We start from the raw sequence: 26,067 nt of genomic DNA, 5'->3' as shown, positions 1-26,067 counted from the left end.
TCTAAAAGTAATAAAACATAATTTCTTAGGTGGGGAGAAAAGTCTAATCCTTCCTTTGGAAGGTTAATCAGTGGTTGCGTTTTAAAGATGAATTAATTATCTCAAGTTATTAAGCTGCAATGATTTCTAAAATATGGATATGAAGCAAAAAAGAAGAGAGAGCAAAAAAGAGTCAAGGAATGAGGAGGCAAGAGTTTGCAATTATTAGCTGGAAGGAGTAGCAGAGAGGGAAAAATACAACTAACAAGTGGGGAATCAGATATTAATCAGTCAATATGTACTGAGCTCTACCTATCTATATTGTATGGTTAGGCTATCTGAAAAATCGGATTAGGGTAAAATATGTTGTCACCCTCAAAGAAAATAAAAAGTGGTCGGAGAGACAAGACATAGGAAATGACATGCTAAATAATACCTTGAGCTGAGCCTAAAGTACCACATAATCAAATGTCAATGTAGTAGACGTATGTGTATTATAAGCTTGGAAATCACCTGGTTATATGCTATAAAAGAACAGGAGATTTCAGCCCAGAAACTGAAAAAGGGGAAATGAAGAAAATAAGTACAAAAAGAGAAAGGCCATTCAAAACTGCAAATTTGCCAGCATCACTTCTGCCTGTCCACTTTAACTGGTTATTTGATGTTATTAGAGAATTACTTACTAGTCATTATATTACGTTTATGATAGAATTGAGAATATCCTGAATTTTTTGAGATACGTCATAAGACATGTCATATTTAAAGATAAAACATCATGATGTTGGCATTATGTTAATAATTATTGAATTGAGGTGGTGGGTATATGGAGATTTGCTGTGTAATACTCTTTATTTTTCTGAATGCTTTTACATTTTCATAACAAAAGTTAAAAAATAGCATTGTTAAATTCAAAAATATGCATAGAGAAAAGACTTAAAGGAGTTATAATAAAAATTCTGTCAGCAGCTATGTTAGGATAATGGGGATGATAGGTGATTTTTCTCCCCTTTTCCTATAATAGAAATGTTCTAGAATGTGTTTATGTTGATTTTTTAATGGAAAAATAATATGAAAGCTATTAAGTAAACAAACTACAATAACAACAAAAAAACAAACCTGACAGACTTGCCATAGGTAAAAGGTGTTAGAAAAGTTTTGTAAGGTGTGTCTTCATCACGGAAATACTAATACATATATATGAGGTAGTGGACAGGAGGAGCAAGTCAGGAGAACATCTCTGTCCCTATCATTTACTTTTGCTTTTTTGAGTCTTAGGGTTAGCTGCTATTACCTCCAAACAATTCCAAGTCTAGAGACAATAATTTGACATCTGATGGTTTTATCTGGGATATGGCTCTAGAAGTGGTGACAAAATAAAATAAGGGTTAAAGCATAACCTTTAAATTCAATTCTCTATGTGTAAAATGACACTTGCATATCTTTGAGGAGCAAATTAAATATCTAAAGTTTAGCAATTCACAGCTTAGAGGATCAAACCTCTTGCTATTTTTTTTTATTATTATCTCATCCATGCACACACACAAGTGTAAAAAAATACTTCAGTCTGTGGTGGACAACCCATGACTGTGAAACACTGTTGTTTTCAGAGTAAGTCCCAGTTCACTTTAAATTGCGCACTAAGACAAAGACACTACTTTTTAAATTTGCCTTAGTCATTGTTTACATGGGAACAAGAACACACTACTGTCATATGTATAACAACATTTTCCCAGGACTTCTCAACATCCCATATATATGTAAAATTTTGTAGAAGAAAACTCTAAAACTCACTGCAAAGTGTTCAGAATTGGAAAAACACTATTTCCAGCACCACAGCCAACCTAAAATTAAAAGAACAAACAAATATCATGAAAACAAGGTTAAATCTTCCTTACTATAAGAAGAAATTTACTGTATCTCTGGTATGTATAGGAGAGTTTTTAAAACTCAAAAGCAATGAAACAAATCACAAGATTTATACTGAGAAATTTGACTATGGAATCGTTTAAAATTTATACACACCAAAACCCAAAATAAACTGAATTAAAAGGTGCCCAACACTCTGTGAGAAAAAAATTGCAATAAATAAGATAAAAAGGCAGAACTCGTTAAAGAAAAAAAAAACTATAGGTAAATAAGAAAATAAATAGAACAAAATAGATGTACAAATGGCTTCTAAACATTTTAAAACTATGTGACCTATTTAATAATCAAAGAAATGCAAATTAAAACAAGGTATAATTTTTGTTTAATAAAGTGGAAATTACTAAAATAAAAATATTCCAATCAATGAGGGTGTGATGAAACAGATATGCACTGCTGTGAACTGTTATTAGTACAACTTCTTAGAAAACAGTTTGGAAAAATCACATGATATCACTTATATGTGGGATATAAACCTAAAAGCAACAAATGAACAGGACAAACAAACAGAGACTCATGGACACGAACAATAGACTAGTGGCCACCAGAGGGTAGTGGGTAAAAAGAGGAAGGGGGAAGTACACGAGGTAAAGGGGATCAAATATAGGGGGAGAGGGGGAGGGTGAAGTGGGTAAAGGGGATGAAATATATGGTAGCAGAAGGAAACTGGACTTTGGGTGGTAAACACACAATAGAATATACAGATGTCAAATGATAATGTACACCTGAAAATTATATAATTGTATTAACCAATGTTACCCCAATAAACAATATAAATAAATAAATAAATAGATAGATAGATAGATAGATAGATAGATAGATAAAAGAGAAATGAAAAGAAAGCAATTTGGCAATATATCTTAAGAGTATTAAAATTTGTTATAAATTATGAACTAGTAAATATAACCTAAGATAATGAAGGAAAGTGCAGAAAAGTCTATATACACAGAGATGTTTGCTGTAGAAACTGAAAGCAATTTAAATGCTCAATGGTGTGAAAATAGATAAGTAGAATTACCGTATTCTACATAGTAAAATATTTCACAGCCATAAAAATGTTTATAGATAATTTTTAAAAATAGGGAAAACAAGTTATGATATAATGTTAAACAGAAACAAAGCAAACCTCCCAAATACAGGTACAGTATAACTCAATTATATAAAACAGTGTAAATGAAAGGAGAAAAAGTAAGTAAAATGTTATCAGTGGTTAAATTCATTGTTTGTGGGATTATAATTTTATTTCTCTTTAGCAAATTCTATTAATATATTATACCTTTATAATCAGAAAGAAAAAATATTTTTAAAAATAGAAAGTCAAAATCTATACCAGATTGTAGGAAATTATATATCTCAGTTATTTCTATTTCAACTAAAATAGGGTAATAACAGAAAGAGAAAGAAATTAAGGCAAAAAGTTTATTGGCATTTAAAACTGCTTTCAAGTAGAAAATTAAAAGACAAATTAAAAAAAAATTAAAATGTGAATGATTAAAGATATGAGCCCCTTACATTTTTTTATACATAAAAGTATACTGAACACTTATTTAATTAGATTTGATCATTTCCCCCCTAAAAAATGTGGCTCATTAATAAAGTAGCATGGAATATACATTTTAAAATAATTTGTCACCTCCCATCTTTGCCCTTGCAGTACAGTACCTCTAGGATTCTGAAAGTGGCGTTGCTACCAGGAAATAGTTCAGTCTTCAGAGGTCCTTTTCTGTGTTTTTCAGAGTCTAGGTTGGAAAAATCGGATCCTGCTTTGGTTTGACTATCTGACAAGCCATAACTTTTCTTATAATGACTTTTTTCTTCAGGCACGGCAGGGCAGTGCATTCTTGGAAAACAATTTGCAGGGTTAGTTTTTGCATGATCCCATGATAATTCTGTTGCCTTCTCTTCATTTTTTTGATCAACTGGAAGAATTTCAGGAAATTCTCTCAACAGCCAATTACGATCCTTGAAAAACTTATTCTTATGAATCTTATAAAATGCGTCCCAATATTTACTAGCTTCACTCTCGTATTTAACTAAAAAAGAAAAATTAAAAGGTATATTTTACTATGAATTATATTTACTATTATTTTAATAACTACATATATTTAAGTTAAATGTTAAATACACATTATTTTTCACTTATAACAAGTATATTTACTATTAAATAACTTAATAACTTCTATTTATCTGATTTTTTTAACCTCTTTAAGGCTAAAACTATAGGGTATTAATTCTCTCAAAATGTGTAAATGTTTGGGTTATTTCATCCAGCTGCTTCTATCTTAATTGTCTGACTGATAAGTTTTTGTAAGGAATATAATCATTGCAAACTACTTTCTACAGTCCATTCTTAGAATCGTAATAATCATTTTTTTTTTTAATCAATAACCTGTAAGGCTCTTTATTATCTTAGAAAAAAGACACCTCGTTTTTTTGTCTGTGTAAATGTAGTTTCAATACAATGTCTGTGCAAATTGGTAATCAGGCAGGAAATTGTGGAATTATAAATGACATAATCTTAGAGCCAGAATGGTCCATTTAAATACTCTACTCCAATCCACTTGTTCTGCATTGGAAGAAAGGCAGCACAGAAGAGATAAACTCAGTTGTTCCAAGGCCCAGAGCCCCATCACAGCAAAACCAGGACACATATCCTGACTCCTGGAGTCTAGGGGCCATCCCATAACTCAATTCTTCCCTCACCTCCAGAGGAATCTCTTCTTGTTGTCATTGCCTAATATGAGAATTTCTGAAGCTCTTTTAAAAGAGACATGGATTTTGTTATGTCGACCTTTAGATTTCCCTGGGTCCCATGGTCCTAAGATTTAATGTTAGGTGAAACGTACACATATGTATATACACATATTTACTTTTACATGTACAGAAGAGTCCTAGAAGGATAATCACATAATTAGTAATACTGGCTACCTCAAAAGAGGGGAACTTAGAGGCTGGGCACCAAGGTTTGAGAAACAATTTTCACTTGAATTTTGATCTGTGTGAAATTACTATCTATACCAAAAATAAACTAAATTAAAAATAAAAATAACAAACTCATTTCTTTCGTAATTTTAAAGAAGCTCCTCCCCTCAGAACAAGTAGTGCTTATAGTCAGGTTTGTCTGTGTTAGAGAGCCCTGTCCTGAAGCCCTTATAATTTTTCTTTTCTTTCCATTTTTATCTTTATGGCCCCATACCATGGATCTCCACCCAACTGGCCACAAGACTTCCTTCCCACCAAGGCTGAATTGTATCTGGCAGCAGGACCACTATAAAGACAGAAACTCCCATATGTATTTAAGGCCTGAGAACTGAAAGTAGATCTCTGAACAAAAGAATCACGTGATGTTGAAGTCTAAAACATGCTCACATCTGCACTAATGGAAAGAAGCCTATTTATGGTTAATCTAAAAATGTTGGATATTTAACTTTAAAATAGTTCTATCTCTACTTTTAAAAATTGGAGTGTGCCTGATATCATGTATAAGAAAACAAAATAACATTCTTAAAATCAGATTCAGAAGGAATTAGGAAACTGTCAAATTTCCTCATGGTCTTCTTGTACCTTCTCTTCTTCCTTTTATCTTAAAAACTCTTTGTAACTCTCTATGTTTATTAAGCAGATTTTTCTGCTTAATAAAAAGTAACCACCGAAGAAGTTCTATATTTAGTCTACTCTCTAGTATCTGAGTTTCTAATACCAAGCTACTTTTTAGCTACCTATCAGTAAATAGAATATAATACTATACCTTGATCAATTTTTGGAAATATTCCTATAGGAATTAATTGGGGGAAGAATGGTAGACAGCAGGGGAGTAACATGAAATAAAAGATATTCAGAGCAGTACTATTTATAATAGGAAAAAGTGGGAAATAACTCAAATATCCCCAAACGTTGGAAAGACCAAGCAAACCATGTAGGTCAAAACAAAGTAACTTTTCAGAGCAGTTAAAATTTAAACAATAATAATATTTTAAGAGAAAACATTCATACAAAATGGTCTACACACTGATTACAACTCTAAAATTTATTTTATATTCATTTATAACAATCGGATAAAAATTTGGAGTGACGATAACAACTTAATGATTATTATGTAGTTCTTTCTTTTGCAAAGTTTTATCTATATTTTACACAAAGACAGAGAAACTTAGTTGGTTCTTCATTCAACTTGCCTACATAGTTTCCTAATTTGATGAGGGACTGAATTAGAGCACCTCTCTGTTCAAGCTCTAAAAAGTCTATGTACTTTCCTATTAAACCCATGACTTTATAGAGAATATTACATATTAACAGTTCTACAAACTACGAAATACTGAATTAGACTGTTGTCATATGAGCCTGTACTATTTTAATTTCTACAGTTTATAAAGAAAATTAATCTGCAGTGAGATGATTGGTATTTGGTTAAGATATCAAATATATCAAGGACCTAAATTCGATCCCAGCGTATGCAGTCTTTACAAAGGATCTGATTATTATTAAAAGATGATAGTCAAGGTCTGCTAATATATATACTTCCAAGACTTTTCACATATTTCCTCAAAATTGAGAAAAAAACCCAAACAATTATATGAAGCATTATACCAATAACACAGCATTAAAAATAACAATAACTGAATGTTTATTATGTGCCAGGAACTATGTCATATGCCTTAAATGTATTTTTTTCCTATTTAATCCAAGTAATACCTCTTATATTATTATTAGAATTTACAAAGAAACTCAAGGTCAGAGGGAATAAAATTTTTCCCTAAGGTCACCCAGAAGAGCTCGTACCTGGACCAAGTCTATCAAAATTTAAAGCTCATGTTCTTAACCATTACACTACATTATTTCCCAAATGCAGAATCAATATCGACCCCCTCCAAAATGTCTCAGAAAATAATCTCTGTTTTTCTGATTCTGTACTTTTCCTCTCATTATAAAACATCAAGATGAAAGTAAAACCTCAGCATGACTTATAATCAGTATAACTAAATTGTAAAAATAATGCTGATTGGAGTGAACCTTCATAGGAACAGGTCAGAAATACAGAATTAATTAAACCCCACTTGAATTATATAAATTCTACAAGGGTATATGCTGAAATTACGATGAGCAATGGCAACATAAAATGCTCTGTGAGAATACATGGGCTAGTGGGATAGAAATAAAACAGAAACAGCACCCAGGATGGGCTATGCGAAAGGATAATGGACTGGACCTTTTTTTTTTTCTTTTTAAAGTTGTGTTTTCAGCAGTATTTCCAATCAATGCTGGAAATTCCATAGTTACCAGTAATGTGTGATAGCTTCTGAGATGCCAAGGATTGATACTCAAACTCATAGTTACGGTTATGAGACAATGTAAACACCTTCAGTATATGATTTAATTTCCTGAACTGCAAGAGTATCTGTGATAAGAGGGGATTTGGAAGATCATGAGTGAAACACTTAGTTTCAACCTACTGTTAAATCATCTCAATTTCAAGTCAATAATGGTAAAATATATATAGTGTGGGGAAATCTGCCCTGTCTTTATTGTGTCCAGATAACCTTCTAAACAGATATATTAATGATCAATTTTTCTTGCAGGAGCATTTTTCCTTTCACCTTCCTAGGCTGCCAATTCAGAGTTAATTGCCAGTGCCAATGACAGTAAAAGGGATGTAGTGATCAGTTTAACCACAGCCAGATGAAGCAATTTCTCAATTATTCACTTATTAAATTCAGTATTGCTGAAGGGAAGAAGGAATATGACATACTAACCATATTTAAATATTCAAAATTCAACCTGAATCACACTGAATATCACAACTAAGAAAATGAATTAAACCATTTATGTATCTGACATATATGATATGATTAATATGAATTATGAAAATTTATTCTAAGTTGCAGTGTAACCAAAAGCAACTTAAAGTTATTTTTGCATATCAATTACGCAAATACCTGAGCTCTCAAAGTCGGAAATTTCCACATGTCACTGATAAAGTTCATTGTCTAATAAAAGCAAACTCTTAAAGTATGAAATAAAAAGTACATTTCTAAGAGTACTGCATGAAATTTTAAACAAATAAAGCTGATTTATAAACAAATACCCTAAATTCATCAGCACACAAAAATTTTGGCTACTCTATTTTTTTTCACATAGGATACCCTCAAGTGGTAAGGTATAGTGGGGGTTCTTTCACTATTTTGCTTGGCATAGATAACTCATCCTAGGTAGGCAGTTATTGACAAGGATATTTAAAAGTAAAAACAGCAGCTGCTTTTGTTATTAAGTTTTAAAAGCCTATTACATTTTCTAAACAACCGGCTGAGATACAACACACTGGAGATTGTTAGAAAATTATAAAATATAATCATGTTAACTCAAAAACTGCCAAATGTAGCTTTCTCATTTCTTGGAATTAACCTGCTTTTAAAGAAATATGAGCTAAAAATAAAATTTAAAAGAAATCATCAAGGATATGTGGAATTAAAAATCATTAATCTGGACCTATAATTGAAAGAAACATTCATTGCCAATGAGAGCCTGGATACTATACATTTTGATCACAGAAATGAAACGTCAACCATCCCACAGCAAAAGACTGTTATTTGTAATGGATAAGTTCTTATTGTCAGAATTGTGATGGTGTTTCCTGACTTCAGTCCTCACCAACAACTGAGACAATAGGTGAGAATAGGATATGGAGTGACAGGACAGACTGACACACAGGAAGACCAAAAGAATGTGCTAGAGAGTTGGCTAGCATGGGAGAACAACCAGTATTTCCTCTCAGTGGCATTAAAATAAGTGAGATAAGATCAATAAACAGTGCTCTTGCTCTATAACAAGCTGCAAATAGAATACTTTGTGATGGGAGAAAGCTGGCTCTTAAAGACAGGACTCACCTAGGTCTGAAGAAATGGTGGTTAACAGAAGCACTGGGAGAAGAACTGGGTCAGAGCTTCCTTTGGATTTTCACAAAGTTTGGGAGTAGAGCTTTTAAATGGATCTATTTTCCTTGACCCATATTCATCAGAGACATTAAATATGAAATTAGAAGCCTCTGCCAGGGCTTCTGCAGACTAGCAGCTCTATGATCCTTGGCAGAGACTGCACTGGGTGGCTGGGTAGGCAATTTACTCTCACTGTAATGTCCTATCACTCAACATAGTTCCTGAAATCAAAAGTTTTCTTTCTTTGTCACCCTCATAGCAGCCTGAGTTGCTGCTCTGTGCAACCTTGCTTAAGTGTGATAAAATAGTCACCCTCACTGTGTGTTCCTTTCCTTGTCCCCTGACATGTATGAAGTCCACTGCACTGAGTAGTGCTGCAGGGGGGATACAGATGGGACCCAGCAGAAATCTTGATCACTTTGAGTAGTTTTAAAATGGAATCTTTTGTTCCATGTCTCCACGGCAGCTAGAAAACTTGCTCAGAAAGAGACTGGACATGCTAATAAGCAAACCAAATGCTTCAAAGCAGTATCATCAGTCCTCTATAGCCTGCTTTTCCTGATTCTATAGAGAGAGCCCAGTCACCACCTTTCTATTTCAGTCACACTATGGTTCTGTGGGAACTGTCATTTTCCTCTACTGCGGTTTCCAAGGCCCTAAAATAACCTTCTCATTAGCTTCACTCAAATTCATTGTTAACATAAATAGGCCAAAATAGGCAGCCACATACAGAGCACTTTAAGGGAACATCATCAGCACTGCTCATCTATTTATGTTCAAACAGAAATATTCAAAAGAGTGTGAAAAAAAAATCCTTGGTTTTTCATATTATCAGGAAAAATACCATGGATAATTTTTAACTTCCTGGAAACGAGTTAAGATGACTGATAACTTTTAATTCAGTTTAGGCTTGACTCTCTCTGTCACATCCAGGTGGCCACTAGCAGAAGCTTGAGTAATGTGGAAAATATGTCTGTGCAGCTGCTGGCAAAGAAGCAAAATTATACTTCCTCAGAAACAGTGTGACAGAGTTCCTGCAAAGGAATGCAATGCTGGCTGATTTGTAAGCAGAATTGCCACTGGTATGCACCCTCAAATCCAAACCCAACACTCCCTGGCTATATTCCACTCTGGACTGCATGGCTGGAGCTCATAAAAATAGAATGGTTCCACTGTGGACCAGGTGCTCTTCTTTTTTGCCCACATTCAAGATTAGGATGAGGAAGGAGAACAAGCTCTAAGGAAAAGCAAATGATGCCAGAGGATCGGATAGGGCACCTCGGCTCCCTTCCCTGGTTAAGGGCAACTAATGAGGGCCGTCTCATTAGCTCAGTTCCACAGCTATTTTTGCTCCAAACGTTAGCCTCAATTGTAGACTAAAGTCACTAGAGCAATAATTACCACTAGTGAGATTAGTGATTTGCACTATGCTTGGTTAGCACAGAGGAATGCAAACATCTTTCCCTGGGAAGTTTCAGGACAGCTGATTAATCTGTCCTGAAAATTCTATTTCAAGGATTGATAAACTTTTTCTGTAAAAGGCCAGATAGTTAGTAGTCTTTGCGAACTACATACAGTCTCTGTTGCTACCAGTCAACTCTGTAGACATAGCTCAAAAGCAGCCATAGACAATATGTAAACAAATGAGTAGGTCTGTGTTCCAATAAAACTTTATTTATAAAGACAGGCAGTGGGCTAGATTTGGGTCACAGCACAGATTGCTGACACTTGCTCTATCTAATGGGTCCACTGATATTGCTTATAAGCATGACTTAGAATGATCATGACCAGAACCAATTTGTTCTGGCAAAACTAATCTATGGTATTAGAAGCCAGAATAGTGATTGATCATTGTGGGTCTGAGGGGTTATGGGAAGTATTGTAATTGAGATGGAACATCAAGAAGTTTTTGGGTTACTAGTAATATTCTGTCTCTTGATGTGGGATTTGGGAAAATGTATTGAGCTTTGTGACTATTCATTTATGAATTATGTAAATTTTTATGTGTATTCAATAAACTATTTTTTTTAAATAAAAAAGAACCAAGCTGTTTTAAAGAATAAATGATTTTAAGAAAAATAAGGTAGAAAATCCTGTCTAGAGTATAGATGTTCAGCAAAGTATTTGTGGGTTCCCGGTAAGGTAGTGAAGACACAGGAGAAATTATTCTGAGTGTTCTCTTTTAAAAAATTGTGGTAAAAACATATAACATAAAATGTACCACCTTAACCATTTTAAGTGTACAATCCAGCAGTGTTAAGTATATTCGTATTGTTGTAAAACAAGTTTAGAACTTTTTCCTCTTGCAAATCTGAAACTCTGTACCCATTCAGCAACTCTGTGTTTCCTGTCCCTCTAGGCCCTGGTCACAGCCATTCTACCTTCTGTTTCTAAAATTTGACTATTTTAGATACCTCATGTAAGTGAAAACATAGTATCTGCCTTTTTGTGACTGTTTTATTACACTTAACAAAATGCCCTCAAGTTTCATCTAGGTTATAGCATGTGACAGGGTTTCCTTTCTTTCTAAGGCTGAATAATATCTAATTGTATGTATATACCACATTTTGTTTACCCTTTTATTTGCTGGTGGACATCTGGGGTGCTTCCACCTTTTGCCTATTGTGAATAGTGTTGCTACGAATACGGGTGTACGAATATCACTTCAAGACCCTGTTTTCAATTTTCCTTTTTTTGCTATATGTCCAGGTGAGGTAGCTAGATCATATGACGGCAGTTTAATTTTTAATGTTTTAAGGAGTTTCCATACTGTTTTCCATAGAGATTGCACTGTTCTACATTTCTACCAACAATACATAAGGATTCCCATTTCTCCACATCTTCACCCATACATTTTCTGTTTTTGTTATAGAAGCTTAGTTCCATTTTTTAGAATCCATTTTGAAGGCTAGCAAGTCCTTACCTAAATTTAACTCTAAATATCAATGCCACCAAGAAAAGTACCTTACATCCTTGTTGAAACTTAATGTTTATCCTAAAAGCCCAGCAACATTTTGATTGGCTTTACATTCTCTGCTCAAGTTTTTGAATTTGCTGAGCATTCCTAACAAATCAGATGAACACAGCATACTAAAAGACACATAGCAAGGGGAAAAAGTTAAAGTTATGTTTTCCTATCTTGTTTGAAATGCCACTCATGTGTGTGTCTCTTTCAGAAAAAGCAACGATATCACTACCAAAAGAGCAAAGACAAGGTAAATACATAATTTATTTCATTAACTTTGATCTCACTGTACTGGAAAAACTGGGCATTATCCTAAATGGAACAAGTGGTTTGCCAAAGGTGGAAGCTAAGGACTCTCCGAAGCAGTGACACAATTAGGAAGAAAAGAGACTAAAGTGTGAACTGAATCAGTGGAAGGTAAAACAGAAAAGCCAGCCTCTAGGAGTTATGACATTTAATTGCCTACCTTGCTCTTCCAGAAGGATTCGCATGGCTGAGTTTTCCTCTACTTTTTTCCTGGCTGCTGCTGCTTCTTCTTTTGACCATTGCATGTGATCCCTATCAAAATATAAAATGATTGTAAAACATGCTTTATAACTGAAGAAGGCAGAAAAAGGACAGCAGGGGATGGATGCATCTTTCATTCTCGATTAGTCAAAGACATGATACAAATGAATTCCATGTCTAATGAATATATTTTGTGTCAGATGTTCCTTCTAACAGTGCTGGTACAACCCTGGAACTCCTATGATTCTTTTGGTTAAATGTGGTTGTGTTGCAAGCTCCAGCCACCTTTGGAAATGATTGCTGAAAAAATGTCCCAGGAGATGGTGCAAGATTATTTGGTGCTGGTATGGTTTACTGTATTTTACTCTAAGGCTAAATTCATTTGCCTTTTTGTAAATTTATGAACAGAGCATTCTCTAATAGTTTTTGAATGCTGCTTTTACAATATTTATATTTTAATACTTTGATATCGAAGAGATATAATTTAAAATATTTTATACTTATCCTCAGTTTTTAAAGTAACTTTAGACATTTCTTACTAGCTGCCTTAATTTCTATAAATGGGATCATTTACATTTAAATGATAGACTACTTGATATAGCATATAAAAGGGTTACCTTTCTAAGATCTGGCACTTTCATTAAGTATTTTTTAGTTTCAGAATTTAATTTCCCTATATGCAAAGATATTATTTTTGCCACAAAAATCTCTTTCTTGGAATAGAAGCAGCATCTTTATACAAAAAAAAAAAAAAAAAAAAAGTGATTTTCTTGGTTCTGTTTTCCCAAAGTTTGCATTTCTCTTTTTGCAGTAGGTAAAACTAAAATGAATGATATAATTTCCTGGAATAAACCATTTTTCTAAACAATAATTAAATGACATACCCCATAATTCAAGTTCCATATAGCTTATTGATCATTAATCACTAATGATGTCATATGATAGTCATAGTTATCTAACTGAGGAGAAAGGGGTAAACTATACAATTCTTGAGGTATATCATTATGGTGACTGATAAAACATTAACTGAGACATATATGAAGCTGGGACTATGGACAGTTTATACAGGAAACATAAAAAATCCATTTTGGTTGGTTCTTTTGGATAATTGCAAATGAAGTTAGGAGCTGGGTAATGATCAGATTTCAGAGGATCTCAAATGCGAACAGTTTAGTAGTGTGCAAGACACAGTGAAGCAAAGGGACTTGAGGAAAGGAGACCAATCAGAAGACTATTGCAGTGATCTAGGATTAATGAGTCCCAGGACTAAGGTGGTAGCAATGGAAAACAGAAAGGAAGAGTGGAAAAGAGAGACACTGTGATAAAAACTGTTATGTCCTGGAGATTAACTAGATGTAGGGAGTAGAAGAAGAGTTAGAAATGATTTCAAGGTCTTAAAACTGAGTGTCAAGAAAACTGGGGGTAACAAGGACAGAATAAGGAGTTGATTTTGGTAGAATGATGATAAGCTTGGTACTGTTTTAAGTCATGTTTATGCAATCATATGTGAGAGGGTGTGTTCCAAGTGAACTGCCTATAAATACACAACTGAAAGGTGAGAAACTGCTTTCTTTTAAGAAGGATTAAAACTGGTATACTGAAGTCACCAGGAGAAGCAAGTAATAATGTAAAAATCAGAGTTTCACAGATGAAAATTTAACCACAAGTATTTCAAATAATCCTAATCATTTATAACCCAAATAATCATTAAGAAGGTTTGTCCCTTGCTTTAATAAGATTCAAATAGATATTTGTTTTGGCTTATTTTAATATATGTGAGCAATCATATATATAACTTGGAGCTGGCAACTATACTTTATATATATGTGTGTGTACACACACACACACACACACACACACACAGAATGTTATTAAAGACAACAAATCATTTATTGAGAGAATTGTATTATTAAGGCTGGGGACAAGTTTCTCATATATAAATTTCTACAACATATAAGAAAGAAAATAGAACAATCCATCTCCCTGTAAAGAACCAAGTTCTGAGACAATGAGAGTATATGTGGCCTTTAGCTTTAAGCATTTGTTTTAAACTTAGTTCAACTTGCTTCTTCCTGAGTATTTAACAGATTTAGTTATTTCTTAAATTGCTCTAACTTCCTTATACTGTTCTTTATGTTGTTTCATTTTCTTAACTGCTAAGTGAGGGTAATATTATACCCTAAGCCACTGCAGAACAGATTTTCCACTGTACAGTTACAGAATCCCCACAGAAACCTATAAAATGTTCCTACTGTATTTATGAGACTTCCTCCAGACCTGCTGCTTTATGGCAGTTCTTTATATTAGAAAAGTCTGATTCACGTATACCAAAACTCAACAGACAGCAATAAGAATCAATCAAGGTTATAAGTAATAAATATAATTACAATAGAACTTAAGAATAGAAACAAATAACTAACAAACAAACTGAAAATAATCAGGTATTTAATAGCCACCACTACCACCCAAGGGAAAAAAGTGGCTCATACTATTTGACATATGAATTATATTTCTGGGGATATACTGTAACAAAGTAATTCAAAAGAAGAGCGAAGTCTGGTACAGAGAAGTATCTGTACAATAATATTTACTTGAATGCCAAATATAACAGTAAAAAAATTGGAAACAACTTCAGTGATAGGGTAATGAAAAAATTATGGTAACTCAAAGAAATACTATGTAGACATTTAAAATGATAAATATGAAGGTTATATAACAATGTGGAAAAGTGTTTATAACACGAAGTTAAAACAGCAGATTCCAAAATTATATATGTATTATAATAACAGCTATATAAGTTATATATGTACTGTGTGAAATAAAAACAATTATGTTAGAATAATGGAATTAAGAGATAACTGTCTTAAAATTTACTTAATATTATAAAGCTGCTTCAACTAGAGATAAGTTTTTAAAAACTCTATTTATATAAAAACAATACTGTATATTTAAAATATATAACAATGGTCATTAAAATTTTACATCATCCTCCTTGGGGGAAACCCCATAATCCTTATAATAAAAAGGAAAATATATTTTCGTTAAAATAAAGACAAAGTAAATAAAAGATAATCAAGCAGAAAATACAAAGTTTACTGAAGATTTTTTTGAAACCTGAATTTGAGAAAAAGCAACCGCAAAAACAAGATAGAATTTTTGAGTAAGAAATTTCCACGAGATGGCTGGTAGAATTAATATTTTTTTATAATTTGTGGCGGTGATACGTCCTATGACCTCAGGTTATACATATGTATGTGTAAATCTGTGTATTTCCTATTCCTTTATATGTATGGTACAAGGAAATGATGATTCTTTGCTTTAGCTTTCAGTCGATGGCTATAACAGTCTAAATAATTGTGCATTTGGCTTGCTTTGGAATGTTAAAACACACACACACACCAATTGTTTACCTTTAGTACAAATGTTTTTGAGAATACTACCTATAGAAAATTCTGCTGAATGTGGTGCTACTTATTATAATTTTAATAATCAGATATAAACCAAAGCACCCATTGTAAGCTATGTGGATAGAATGTTTTTCTGTCTTTGTCGTTTATAGTGCATGCAAGTCTCATTATAAAGCAAAATTTAAAGACTTTTTTTTAATGGCTTCAGTGCATTTTATTGGTTTTCTTTCATAAGGACAACTTTAGCGTATGTATTAGGTGACTAGTGAATAAAAAATAAAATATTCTTATGTAAAAGGAAGAAATGGAGTTTATTAGTTTAAGCTTAAAACTATATCAATAATCCTTAGTTTCATAAGTCATATTTATTATATAATTTTAACAACATAAAATTTTTGAGAAAAAGTCTTACCTGTCTTTTAAATATCCTAAAAATTAACAGTTAATTTTTCAAGTTCCCTTCCTATATTTGTGTACACACACACACACACACACACACACACACACACACAATATAGCTACAAGATCTTCATAATTGTGATTTAATACTTCTGTACAGGACTTGTGATTTTGGCACTAACAGAGCACTTGATAATGAACTTACCCTCCTGCCATAAACAATAAAAATGGATAAATGTATAAAACAACTGTTTTGAGTCACTGGACTACATTTCAGACAGTGTAGGACTGTGATCCTTAAGAGAAATACAAAAGGTCAGTCCCCACATTCACCCTGGCTTTCCTCTGGGGACACATTCTAAACTGTGGTGCAGAAGTGGAGTCCAGACAGAGAGTGGGTGTCTCACTGAGTGTCAGTAAAATATTGAAGAAGAGGGAGGCAAACTGAAGGGAAGGCCCCTGAAGTCTGCAAGAGAGTTCTTGCAGGGTTTTTAGCTAGTATTGGCTGTTCACCCATAGGATAGCCTAGTGGAGAGGATTCTGGGGGTGATGGTGGAAAAAAGAGAACTGACTGGACATAGGCAGTGAGTGCTTGCAGATATTAAAGTTCTGACTAAGACAATGGAGGTATTTCTTGGAATACCTTGGGTATGCAGTTAAGAGCCCAGCAATGCCATGCCATGGGAATAAGAACCACACTATATTCGGGACAGTACCAAAACAGTCTCACCCTAACAACGCCTATAATTAAATATGACCTGTCCAAAAGGATTTGGCAGTAATTTAACCACTTGTCATAAAAAAACTCAGCACCTTAATGATGACAACAGAATCCAGATTCCATATAGGATATCATCCATAATGCCTACCATACTATCGAAACTATTAGCATGTGGATTTAAAGAAAGAGATGGACAGAATGACCAGATGGGGACACCTCAGTAAAAAAATGAAAACTATTAGAAGGAAATTCAAGAACCAACCCTTATACAATATCTGAAATAAAAAATTAATTGGGTAGGATTAACAGCTAATAGACACCACAGAAAGAAAGGGTCCATAAACTTAAAAACTTAAAGGTGTAGAAATTGTCCAAAGTAAAGAACAGAGAAAAAAAATGAAAAAAAAATGTACGTGTCTTGGTAACCTATGGGATAATACAAATTAGACTAAGAAACACATAAATTGAAGACTCGCCCAGAAATAGAGGAGAAAGAATGAATAAGAAAAAAACTGAAAAAATCCTGGCTAAAATTTTTCCAAATTTGATTTAAAAAAAAAGCAACCAGTAAGTCCAGGAATCACAGTGAACCCCAGGCAAGATAAATACACAGAAAACTGCTGAAAACCAAAGATAAAGAGAAATCTTAAAAGGAGCTTTTATATACAGAGGAAAAGCAATGGAAATGACAGCCAACTTCTCATCAGAACCAACGAAGGCCAGAATACAAAGGAATGGCATCTTTAAAATACTCAAAGAAAATCTGTCAAACTAGAATCTACATGCAGTGAAAATACCTTTTAAAACTTTAAAATAAAGACATTTTCAGATAAACAAAATTTGAGAGAATGTTACCAGCAGAATCTACAAGAAATATTAGTCGTCCAATATAATTAGATGAATATGGGGAACCATGTTGTTTAAGGTTCTCACATTTTATATTAAGTGGGACAATAGTAATTCTAAGCTGACTGTTTAAGTTGAGGAAGCACATTGTAATCTCCAGAACTGTGGTTCTCAAAGTGTGGCCTACCCTTTCATGAAGTCCCTTACCTTAAAACTATTTTCATAATAATACCGTTATTTGCCTTTTTCACTATGTTGACATTTGCACTGATGGTTTGAAAACAATGGTGGGTGAAACTGCAATTGCTCTAATACGAAAAATGCAGAGGCACCAAATGTCCTCGTGGTCACTGTATTCTATAGGGTGGTGAATACACTGGTTTTTGTTTTTCTAAAAAATCAATTCATTAAAAATGTGCTTGATGAAACAGTAAAAATTATTTGATGAAATACTGACCCTTAGGTACACACATTTTTAATGTGCTATGTGATAAAATGGGAAGCACACATAAAGCAGTGCTGTTGCATACTGAAATATGAGGCCTGACTTGAACAAAAGCACTTGTACTAATATTTGCATTTTGAACTAAACTATCTGCTTTTTTTTTTTTTTTTAATGGATTGTTATTTTTACTTGAAATAGCAACTGTAGAAAAACTATAGTTATTCAGACTTGGCTACTTGGCAACCTTAATAGTAAATGAAATAAAACAACCACTTTAAGAAAAACAAATGACAATATTTGTTGAACAAGATAATTTTGTGCTTTCAAGCAAAAATCAGAATTTTGGAAGTTTTGTCCTCATCATGAGTTTGATAGCTTCCCAATACCTGGAGATTTTTTCTAATGAGATTAGTGGTGATCTTAACAAATGTGATTTTTAATTATTGTATAATGAAATGTATCAGCATCTGGGAGAGTTTCATAAAACATGGAACCAAACTTTTCCAAATTATCCATGCATGATGTTATAAAATGATGCACAGGTAAAAGATTCAAACTACATGGTATACCAATGGAATATAATATAGCAGAATACCACAAGTTTATTGATATGTTTTTTTAACATGATTTTATATTCCATATTGCAACTAAGAAACTAAAACCACTGAGATTTAGTGAGAGTTTCTTAGTTATGATACAGAATATTGATAGTGTCACATTAATAAAAATATCTAAAATTATCTCATAAGTCTTTTTAAAAACTCTCCTTTATAAATACATATTTATATTTTGAAATTTTCTTCATATAATTCAACCTAAACAATGTGTCACAACAAATTGAAACAGATAGAAGAATCCAGCTTTTCCATCAAGCTGTCATTAAAGAGACTTGCAAACATTTAAAACAATGCTACTCTTTGCACTAAATTTTTGGAAACAAATATTTTCATTAAAATATGTAATTTATGTTAACATGTAATGAGTTTACTGTTTTAAAATGAATAACTATTTTTGATGTTTCAGTTTTAATTTCTAATATGAAATATATCAATAGACATAATAAACATAAATAAAAGGTCTTTGGGGTCCTCAAAGATCGTTAAGAGCGTAAAGGAGTCCTGAGACCAGAATGTTTTAAACTATTGCTCCAGAAGAATATCTAAAAAATAATGCAAAGATTTATAGCTAAAAAGCCAGTAGAGAAAATAAAAGAACAAGTAAAACAAAAATAAAAAATAAAAAGAAAGATAACCAAAAAAATTGTATTAATTTACAATGCTACCAGGACTGCGTATTATTTTAAAATTCTCTCCCCCCCTCATTATTTTAATAAATCTAAAAAGGGTATCATATTGTTTATTTGTATTTCTTTTACTGTTGTGTATTTTCTACTATGCTCACATGTACTTCCTCCTGGATCAACTTTCTATCTACGTCTGTTGCCCATTTATCCATATAACAAAAGGTTTTAGTACTTTCTAACAATAAAACAAATAATCAAATCTATGGTAGTGGAAAATCATTTAAATTTTCTGTGTTTCTCAGTTTTTATATTAGTAAAGTAAGAATAATAGTTCTTAAAACTAAAATTATGATTAAATACTTTGAAAGTATAATCAATTGTAAGAAGCATCATGACTTCATGGATGTTAATTGGTGAAAAATGTCTCAAAATGAATGAAATACAGTTTTTATAGGTATATCAGCTAATACAGTCATGCACCACATAAGGACGTTAGGTCAATGACGGACGATATGTACAATGGTAGTCCCATAAGATTATAATGGAGCTAAAACATTCTTATCACTTAGTGATGGCAAAGCTGTTGTCATGAGGTAGTGCAATGCTTTATTATGTGTTTGTAGTGATGCTGGTGTATAAATCGTATCATTAAGCGACACATGCCTATAATTAACTAGCTTCAATAAAATCTTTTCTACTATTGACACTAATTTACAGTTTTGACCTTGGCTGCCCACTTCTCTTTATGGTTATAATAAATATTTTTGTTGATTATTTTATATAAGCCAGTTTCTTATAAGGAATGAATGACTTACAAAAGATACAACAAACAGAAAGAACCAATGTCCTCTCACTTCTGCATTCAAGGGAATAGAGGTCACAGCTGGTGGAAGAAACCAATACCTACTTCTCTTGTTAAATATTTCTTGAGAACCTATATCTATTGGGTACTGGGCTGTGAATTGGACACATGGAGATGAAGACTTAGTAGAATTCAAAATTGTTGAGAAGATGAGGAGTTATAATCAGTTATTAAAGAATAAATTATTTATCAGGTAAAGAATAAGATGGGAATGGGTACATGGGGGCGTTCATTTTATATAAAAATTAAAATTCAAATAATACTAATGCATATAAAATTTAAAGTTTCATCTCTACTCTATTGTCATCTTGAGATATATACTGTAATCAGTATGATGTAGACCTTTCCATACTTTTCTTCATATAGAAAAATAAAGATATACACATGTAACACATGTATAATTCCTTTATAAAAATGAGGCTATACTAGAGATACTTTCCTGTGACTTTAATGTCATAACATAGCCATTTCTTGATATCAGTATACATAAATCTCATTTTTGTTAATTGCTACATTACTTTCCAATGCAACTATTTTTAATTGCTTCACTTAACTATACTTGACATACAGTAAACTGCATATACTAAAAGTGCACAATTTGACAAATTTTGACACATGAAGAACCTCATGAAACCATTACTATAATTAAGATAATAAATATATCCCTCACCCTCAAGTTTCCTTGTGCCCTTTTATTATTTCTCCCTACTACTCCCTTTCTTACCAGTCTTTTATCCCACGAATCTGCCATCTTTCTTTATAGATTAGTTTGCATTCTCTAGCACAGTACAGTAAGAGTACAGTATATACTCTTTATTTCTAGCTTCTTTCGCTAAGCATAATTTTGAAAATCATTCGTGTCTTTGTGTGTATCGATAGTTCATTCCTTTTTATTACTAAGTAATATTCCATTATATAGGCATACTGCAATTTGTTTATCCTTTTATTTGTTCATGGACATTTGGGTTGTTTCCAAATCTAGCTATTACAATTTAAGCCACTATGAACAATCACATATAAGTATTTGTATGGACATATGTTTTGTCTTGGATAAATATCTAGAATGGAATAGCTGAATCACGTAACAGGTACATATTTAATTTTTTAAGAAACTGCCAAGCTGTTTTCCAAAGTAGTTTTCCCATTTTATTTTCCCACCAGCAAGGAATGGAAATTCCAGTTCCTCTAAATCCTCAACGACACTTGTTATGGTCAGTACTTTGAATTTTGGCTATTCTAACAGGTATGTAGCAGTATTTCACTATGACTTTAATTTGTATTTCCCTAATGACTGACGCTGTTGAGCATTTTTCATATACTCATGTCTATGTATCTTCTTGGTGAAGTGTCTATTCAAATATTTTGTCTGTTTTTATTGGGTTGTTTATTAACTTTTGAGAGCTTTCTTCTGTATATTCTCATTACGAGTCTTTTATCAACAATAAAAATGAACAAACTATACTAGGGATGTAATGTATAGCATGGAAACTACAGTTAATAATACTGTATTGTGTATTTCAAAGTTGCTAAGAGAGTAGATGTTAAAAGTTCTCATTACAAGAAAAAGAATTTTAAACTGTGTGGTGATAAATGTTAACTAGGCTTATTGTGATCATTTCACAATGTATACAAATATTGAATCACTTTTGTATATCTGAAACTAATATGTCAATTATACCTCAAAACTGCAAAAACCAGAATAAATTATTGACACACAAAACAGCATGGTAAATCTAAAAATAATTATGCTTAGTGAAAGAGGTCAGACAAAAAAGAGAGTACATATTCTATGATTTCCTTACACAAAATATTGGAAAATACAAACTAATCCATAATGCATAATAAGTTCTTCCTTCCTTCTTTCCTTTGTTTTTCTGCAGATAAATTCTCTTGATACCTAACCTTATTCAAAGACTTGTTTATCTTTTCTCTACTTTTCTGTAACCTGAGGGTGTCAGAGGCGGCAAGGGGAGGGGAAAACTCCACTGAGTAGTGGGCAGTCGCTATTATGGTCCCCCCTTTTCTTCTTTCGAGATTCATTAAGCCTCACGCTAGGTTTCACTTACATCATTATGATGTGTCTTACTCCTAACAGGTTCACCTTGGGCTTTGGACAGTTCCCTCAATTCAGCATGGAACCCTAGCAAATGGTGAGCCCTGTGATTTTGCTTGTTCTGCTGAGACTTCAAATTCCCCTGCAATAGGTAAGAATGTCTATTTTCAAGGGTTCTTTCTCAGTCTTTGCTAGGGCTGTCTAATGAGTATTAGTATTAGTCTGTCAGCTGATTTTCATTTCCTATACTGCTTCTGAGGGATGGAGGTGGGTTAGGAGCCACTCCAACCACACATGAATCTGCAGTTTCTTTCCTTGGTCACTAATTTTCCACGTTTCTAAATTTTTGGGGTTGCTGTTGGTAAAGTTTTTGCTTGCTTTTACTATTTCTTATTCATTTTGTTGAAGGAGGAATCCTTTTTCAGATTTATCTTCTTTACCTGGAGGATTTAGGCTTATTGGTGAAACAGACAAGAGCTCCTTTAGAACAATGACCATCTCTTATTTCTCTTTTGAGTAGTCCACAGAACTTAGCCCAGTGATTGGTACATGTTGATATATAAAAAATGCCAGGGAAAAAAGATATCACTTCATGTTCTATAATGATTAACTCTAAGGATCCTGAACAACAAAGCCTAAGTATTTATCCTAAAATACGTCTTTTGTCACACCACTCACCCAATCTCAAAACATGAAGCCTCTCATCCAACTGGGCTGGTCTGTTTGCTCACTTTGGCATATACCTCGTGCATTCTCAAATATAGATCTTTGCTCATGCCAACACCTGTCTAGAACAAATGGTCTTCACTATTCAAATCTTCCTCATCTTTCAGAGCCCAAGTAAAATCCTACCTACTCCACGAAGACTCAGTTGACTTTTATATCCCCATTTCAGGAATCTGTCAGTTCCGCAGACCTTTCCTACAATCTTCATTGTCTTCAGCGCATGACTTGGCATACACTCCTCTATGCTGTTTACTTATTAGTGTATATGTCAACTCTTCATCTAATAACAACAAGAATTTTAGTAAGCACTTACTACTACTAAGAGTTTTCCATATTTATTTCTTTTAATACTCACAACACCCTGTGGAAGAACTTGCTCAAGTTTACATAGCTGGAAAGGGGGTTAGAGTCAGGATTTAAATTCAGATTTTTTTTTTTATTCTGAAGCCCATATTTAGCCACTATATTAACTCTCAGTCTAGTTGTAAACTTCTAGTAGAAATGAACTGAATCTTAATATTTTTCTATATTGATACTCTTATTCAAACATACTTACTAGGTGTCTATTACATGAGGAATATATATGCAAGCTAGATAGACATAAGCTAAATAAACATAAGCTAAACTCTTCTCGGAAGAATCACATAATTGAATAACGGGGGTAAAACGGACACATAGATAACAAAGTACTTGTTAGAAAATGGTATTAAAATAGCTGATTTTTATGTGTTGCTTATTTTACCATGTATATTTTATATTACATATACTAATTTAATTCTCACAACCACCATATGAGGTACACATTATTATTACCATTCCATTTTAGAGATGAGGAAACTGAGGCACGAAGAGATTAAATAACTTCCCAAGGTTAGACAACTAGTTAGTCTGTGATCTCGACATCTTAACTAGGCTGTCTCTCATGACAAATGTCATAATGGAGGTGGACAAAGAAAATGCTTCCTATATTAAAGAACTGTATGTGAAACAGGGCAAGAGGAATCAGAGATAAACACAATTATACAAAGAAAATTCATACTATATAGTAGGAAAGAGTTCTTGATATATGAACTCTATTTAAATTCTGGAAACTGTCTATTATTTAAATGGGTTATGTAACAGAAAGTCATTTTGCAACATACAGGTCTTGCCTGGCATCTACAGAGAATGGCTTAGCATAGTGCTTTTTAAACTGAAGGTCACAACTCTTTTAGTGAGTCATGAAATCATTTAGTTAGCCTAACCAACACTTAAAAAAAGAAACAGAAACAGTAGAATAGAAAAAATAGAAACTATCTGTGTGTGTCTTGCATGGTAAAACTGGACAGGAAACTTTTGTTTCTTTCATGTATTTGCATATGTTACATGTACATGTAGGTCCATGATGTAAACTGTACTTCTTACTGTGGATCATGCCAAAAAGCTTGAAAGCTACTAGCCTAGCTGGCTTAGGCATATAATAATATAAGTGCTTACTTCTTCTTTATAAATTTCAGGGATCTCCCAAAAGTTCCTACACACTGAAACTTGGAACAGTGTGGACTGAGGAGTGATTTTCCCAAGTAACTGAGTAAGTTCTTCAGTATAGACAGATCTCTGGGCCACGTCTCAAAAGCATTCTGAATATAGTTTCATGTCAGTGCCCCCCAAACTGATAAATGTACTAAGTATAACTAAAGGACTATTAGCAGAATAAAAAATGGTTCAGTTACTGTGGAAAACTGTTGGTGGTTCCTTAAAAAGTTAAACAGAATTACCATGTGACTCTACAATTTCATTCCTAGGTATATACCTCAAAGAATTTAAAACAAGGACTCAAACAAGTGTATGTACATGCATGTTCATAGCAGCTCTATTCAAAAAAGCCAAAAGGTGGAAAGAGTCCAAACATCCATCAGTGAACAAATAGATAAATCAATTGTGGTATACACATACAATGGAACATTATTCAATCATAGAAAGAAATGAAATACTGATAACATGCTACAATGTGGACAAAGCTCTAAGACATTATGCTAAATGAAAGAAGTCAGGCACAAAAGGTCACATATCGTATGATCCCATATATATGAAATATCCAGAAGAGGTAAATCCATAGAGACAGAACATAGATTGGTGGTCGCAAGGGGCTGGAGAACTACAGGGTGAGGATAAACTACTCAATAAGTGAGGAATTTTACTTTGGAGTGATGGAAATGTTTTGTAGATAGATAAAGGTGCTGGTTGCACAGAAGTGCGAATGTAATTGATGCCACTGAATTGTTTATTTTAAAATGATTAATTTTATGTTATGTGAGACTTATTTCACTAAATTATTAAAAAATAAGAGCCTATAGGCAGATGTTAACACTAGTAATACCAATATCTGGAGGGCAAATCTTTCTCAGGATATTGGAAACTGAATAAAAAGGGGTATCTTTAATTTTTCTTAAAATAAATTTTAAAAGAGGGTCATATAGAATAAATAAAACGGTCCTCTGGTTTTCATTTGATGTGAAGCAACTACTTTCCTCTTCCCTTGGAAGTAATTATTTTCATTGTTACAACATGGCTGTGCCTTTGGAGAGAGTTCACTAGAGGCATCCTGGCACAGGCTAGATAACCCGTTGGGGAGTATTCTATGGAGGAGCTAGATTAAGGTTTTTCAAACTTTGATCAACAGAATCCAAGGTCATGAAGGCACATAGAGTGAGGGATGAGGAGTGGGAGAGGAAAAGGGAGACAGAGCTGTTGATGTCCTAGGCCGCTATGCCCATGTCATTCAGAGCAGGTTTGTTTTTACCTTTTAAATATTGGGATTCTATGATAAAACTTCACTTGGGGAAAAAAATTCTGCTGCTAAAGAAAAGTCTGAAAACCATTAGACTGCATCAAGTATTCCTAAACCTGGCTGCTCAACAGAATTACTAAAAGAGCTTTTTCAAATTATAAATTCCTGAGCCATACCTCTAGATCTAGTGAAATAATAACTCCCCAAGGGATTCCTGTGCAGCAGCCCACAGCTAGCCCACGGTGTTTGAAAAGGACTGAACCAGATGACCCTTGTTTCCCTATGATAAAAC

The 26,067-nt window shown here is 33.2% G+C and overlaps 1 protein-coding gene across 3 annotated transcripts in view; it reads right to left on the bottom strand.

Moving 5' to 3' along the window:
- The window catches only part of METTL8 (methyltransferase like 8), a 63,354-nt gene that overhangs the window by 12,212 nt on the left and 25,075 nt on the right, over positions 1-26,067 (bottom strand). For all 3 annotated transcript variants that reach the window (XM_016123883.2, XM_036236136.1, XM_016123882.2), the window contains 3 exons: positions 12,263-12,354; positions 3,565-3,935; positions 1,771-1,820 (listed from right to left, as the gene is read on the bottom strand). In XM_016123883.2, coding sequence (XP_015979369.2) covers positions 1,771-1,820; positions 3,565-3,935; positions 12,263-12,354 — 513 coding nt within the window. The remainder of the gene's footprint in view (positions 1-1,770; positions 1,821-3,564; positions 3,936-12,262; positions 12,355-26,067) is intronic.

Source organism: Rousettus aegyptiacus, unplaced genomic scaffold (genome assembly GCF_014176215.1).
Source record: "Rousettus aegyptiacus isolate mRouAeg1 unplaced genomic scaffold, mRouAeg1.p scaffold_m13_p_2, whole genome shotgun sequence".
Taxonomy (NCBI): Eukaryota; Metazoa; Chordata; class Mammalia; order Chiroptera; family Pteropodidae; genus Rousettus; species Rousettus aegyptiacus.
Note: the sequence above shows the minus strand (reverse complement) of the source record. Positions and strands in the feature narration are given on the sequence as shown.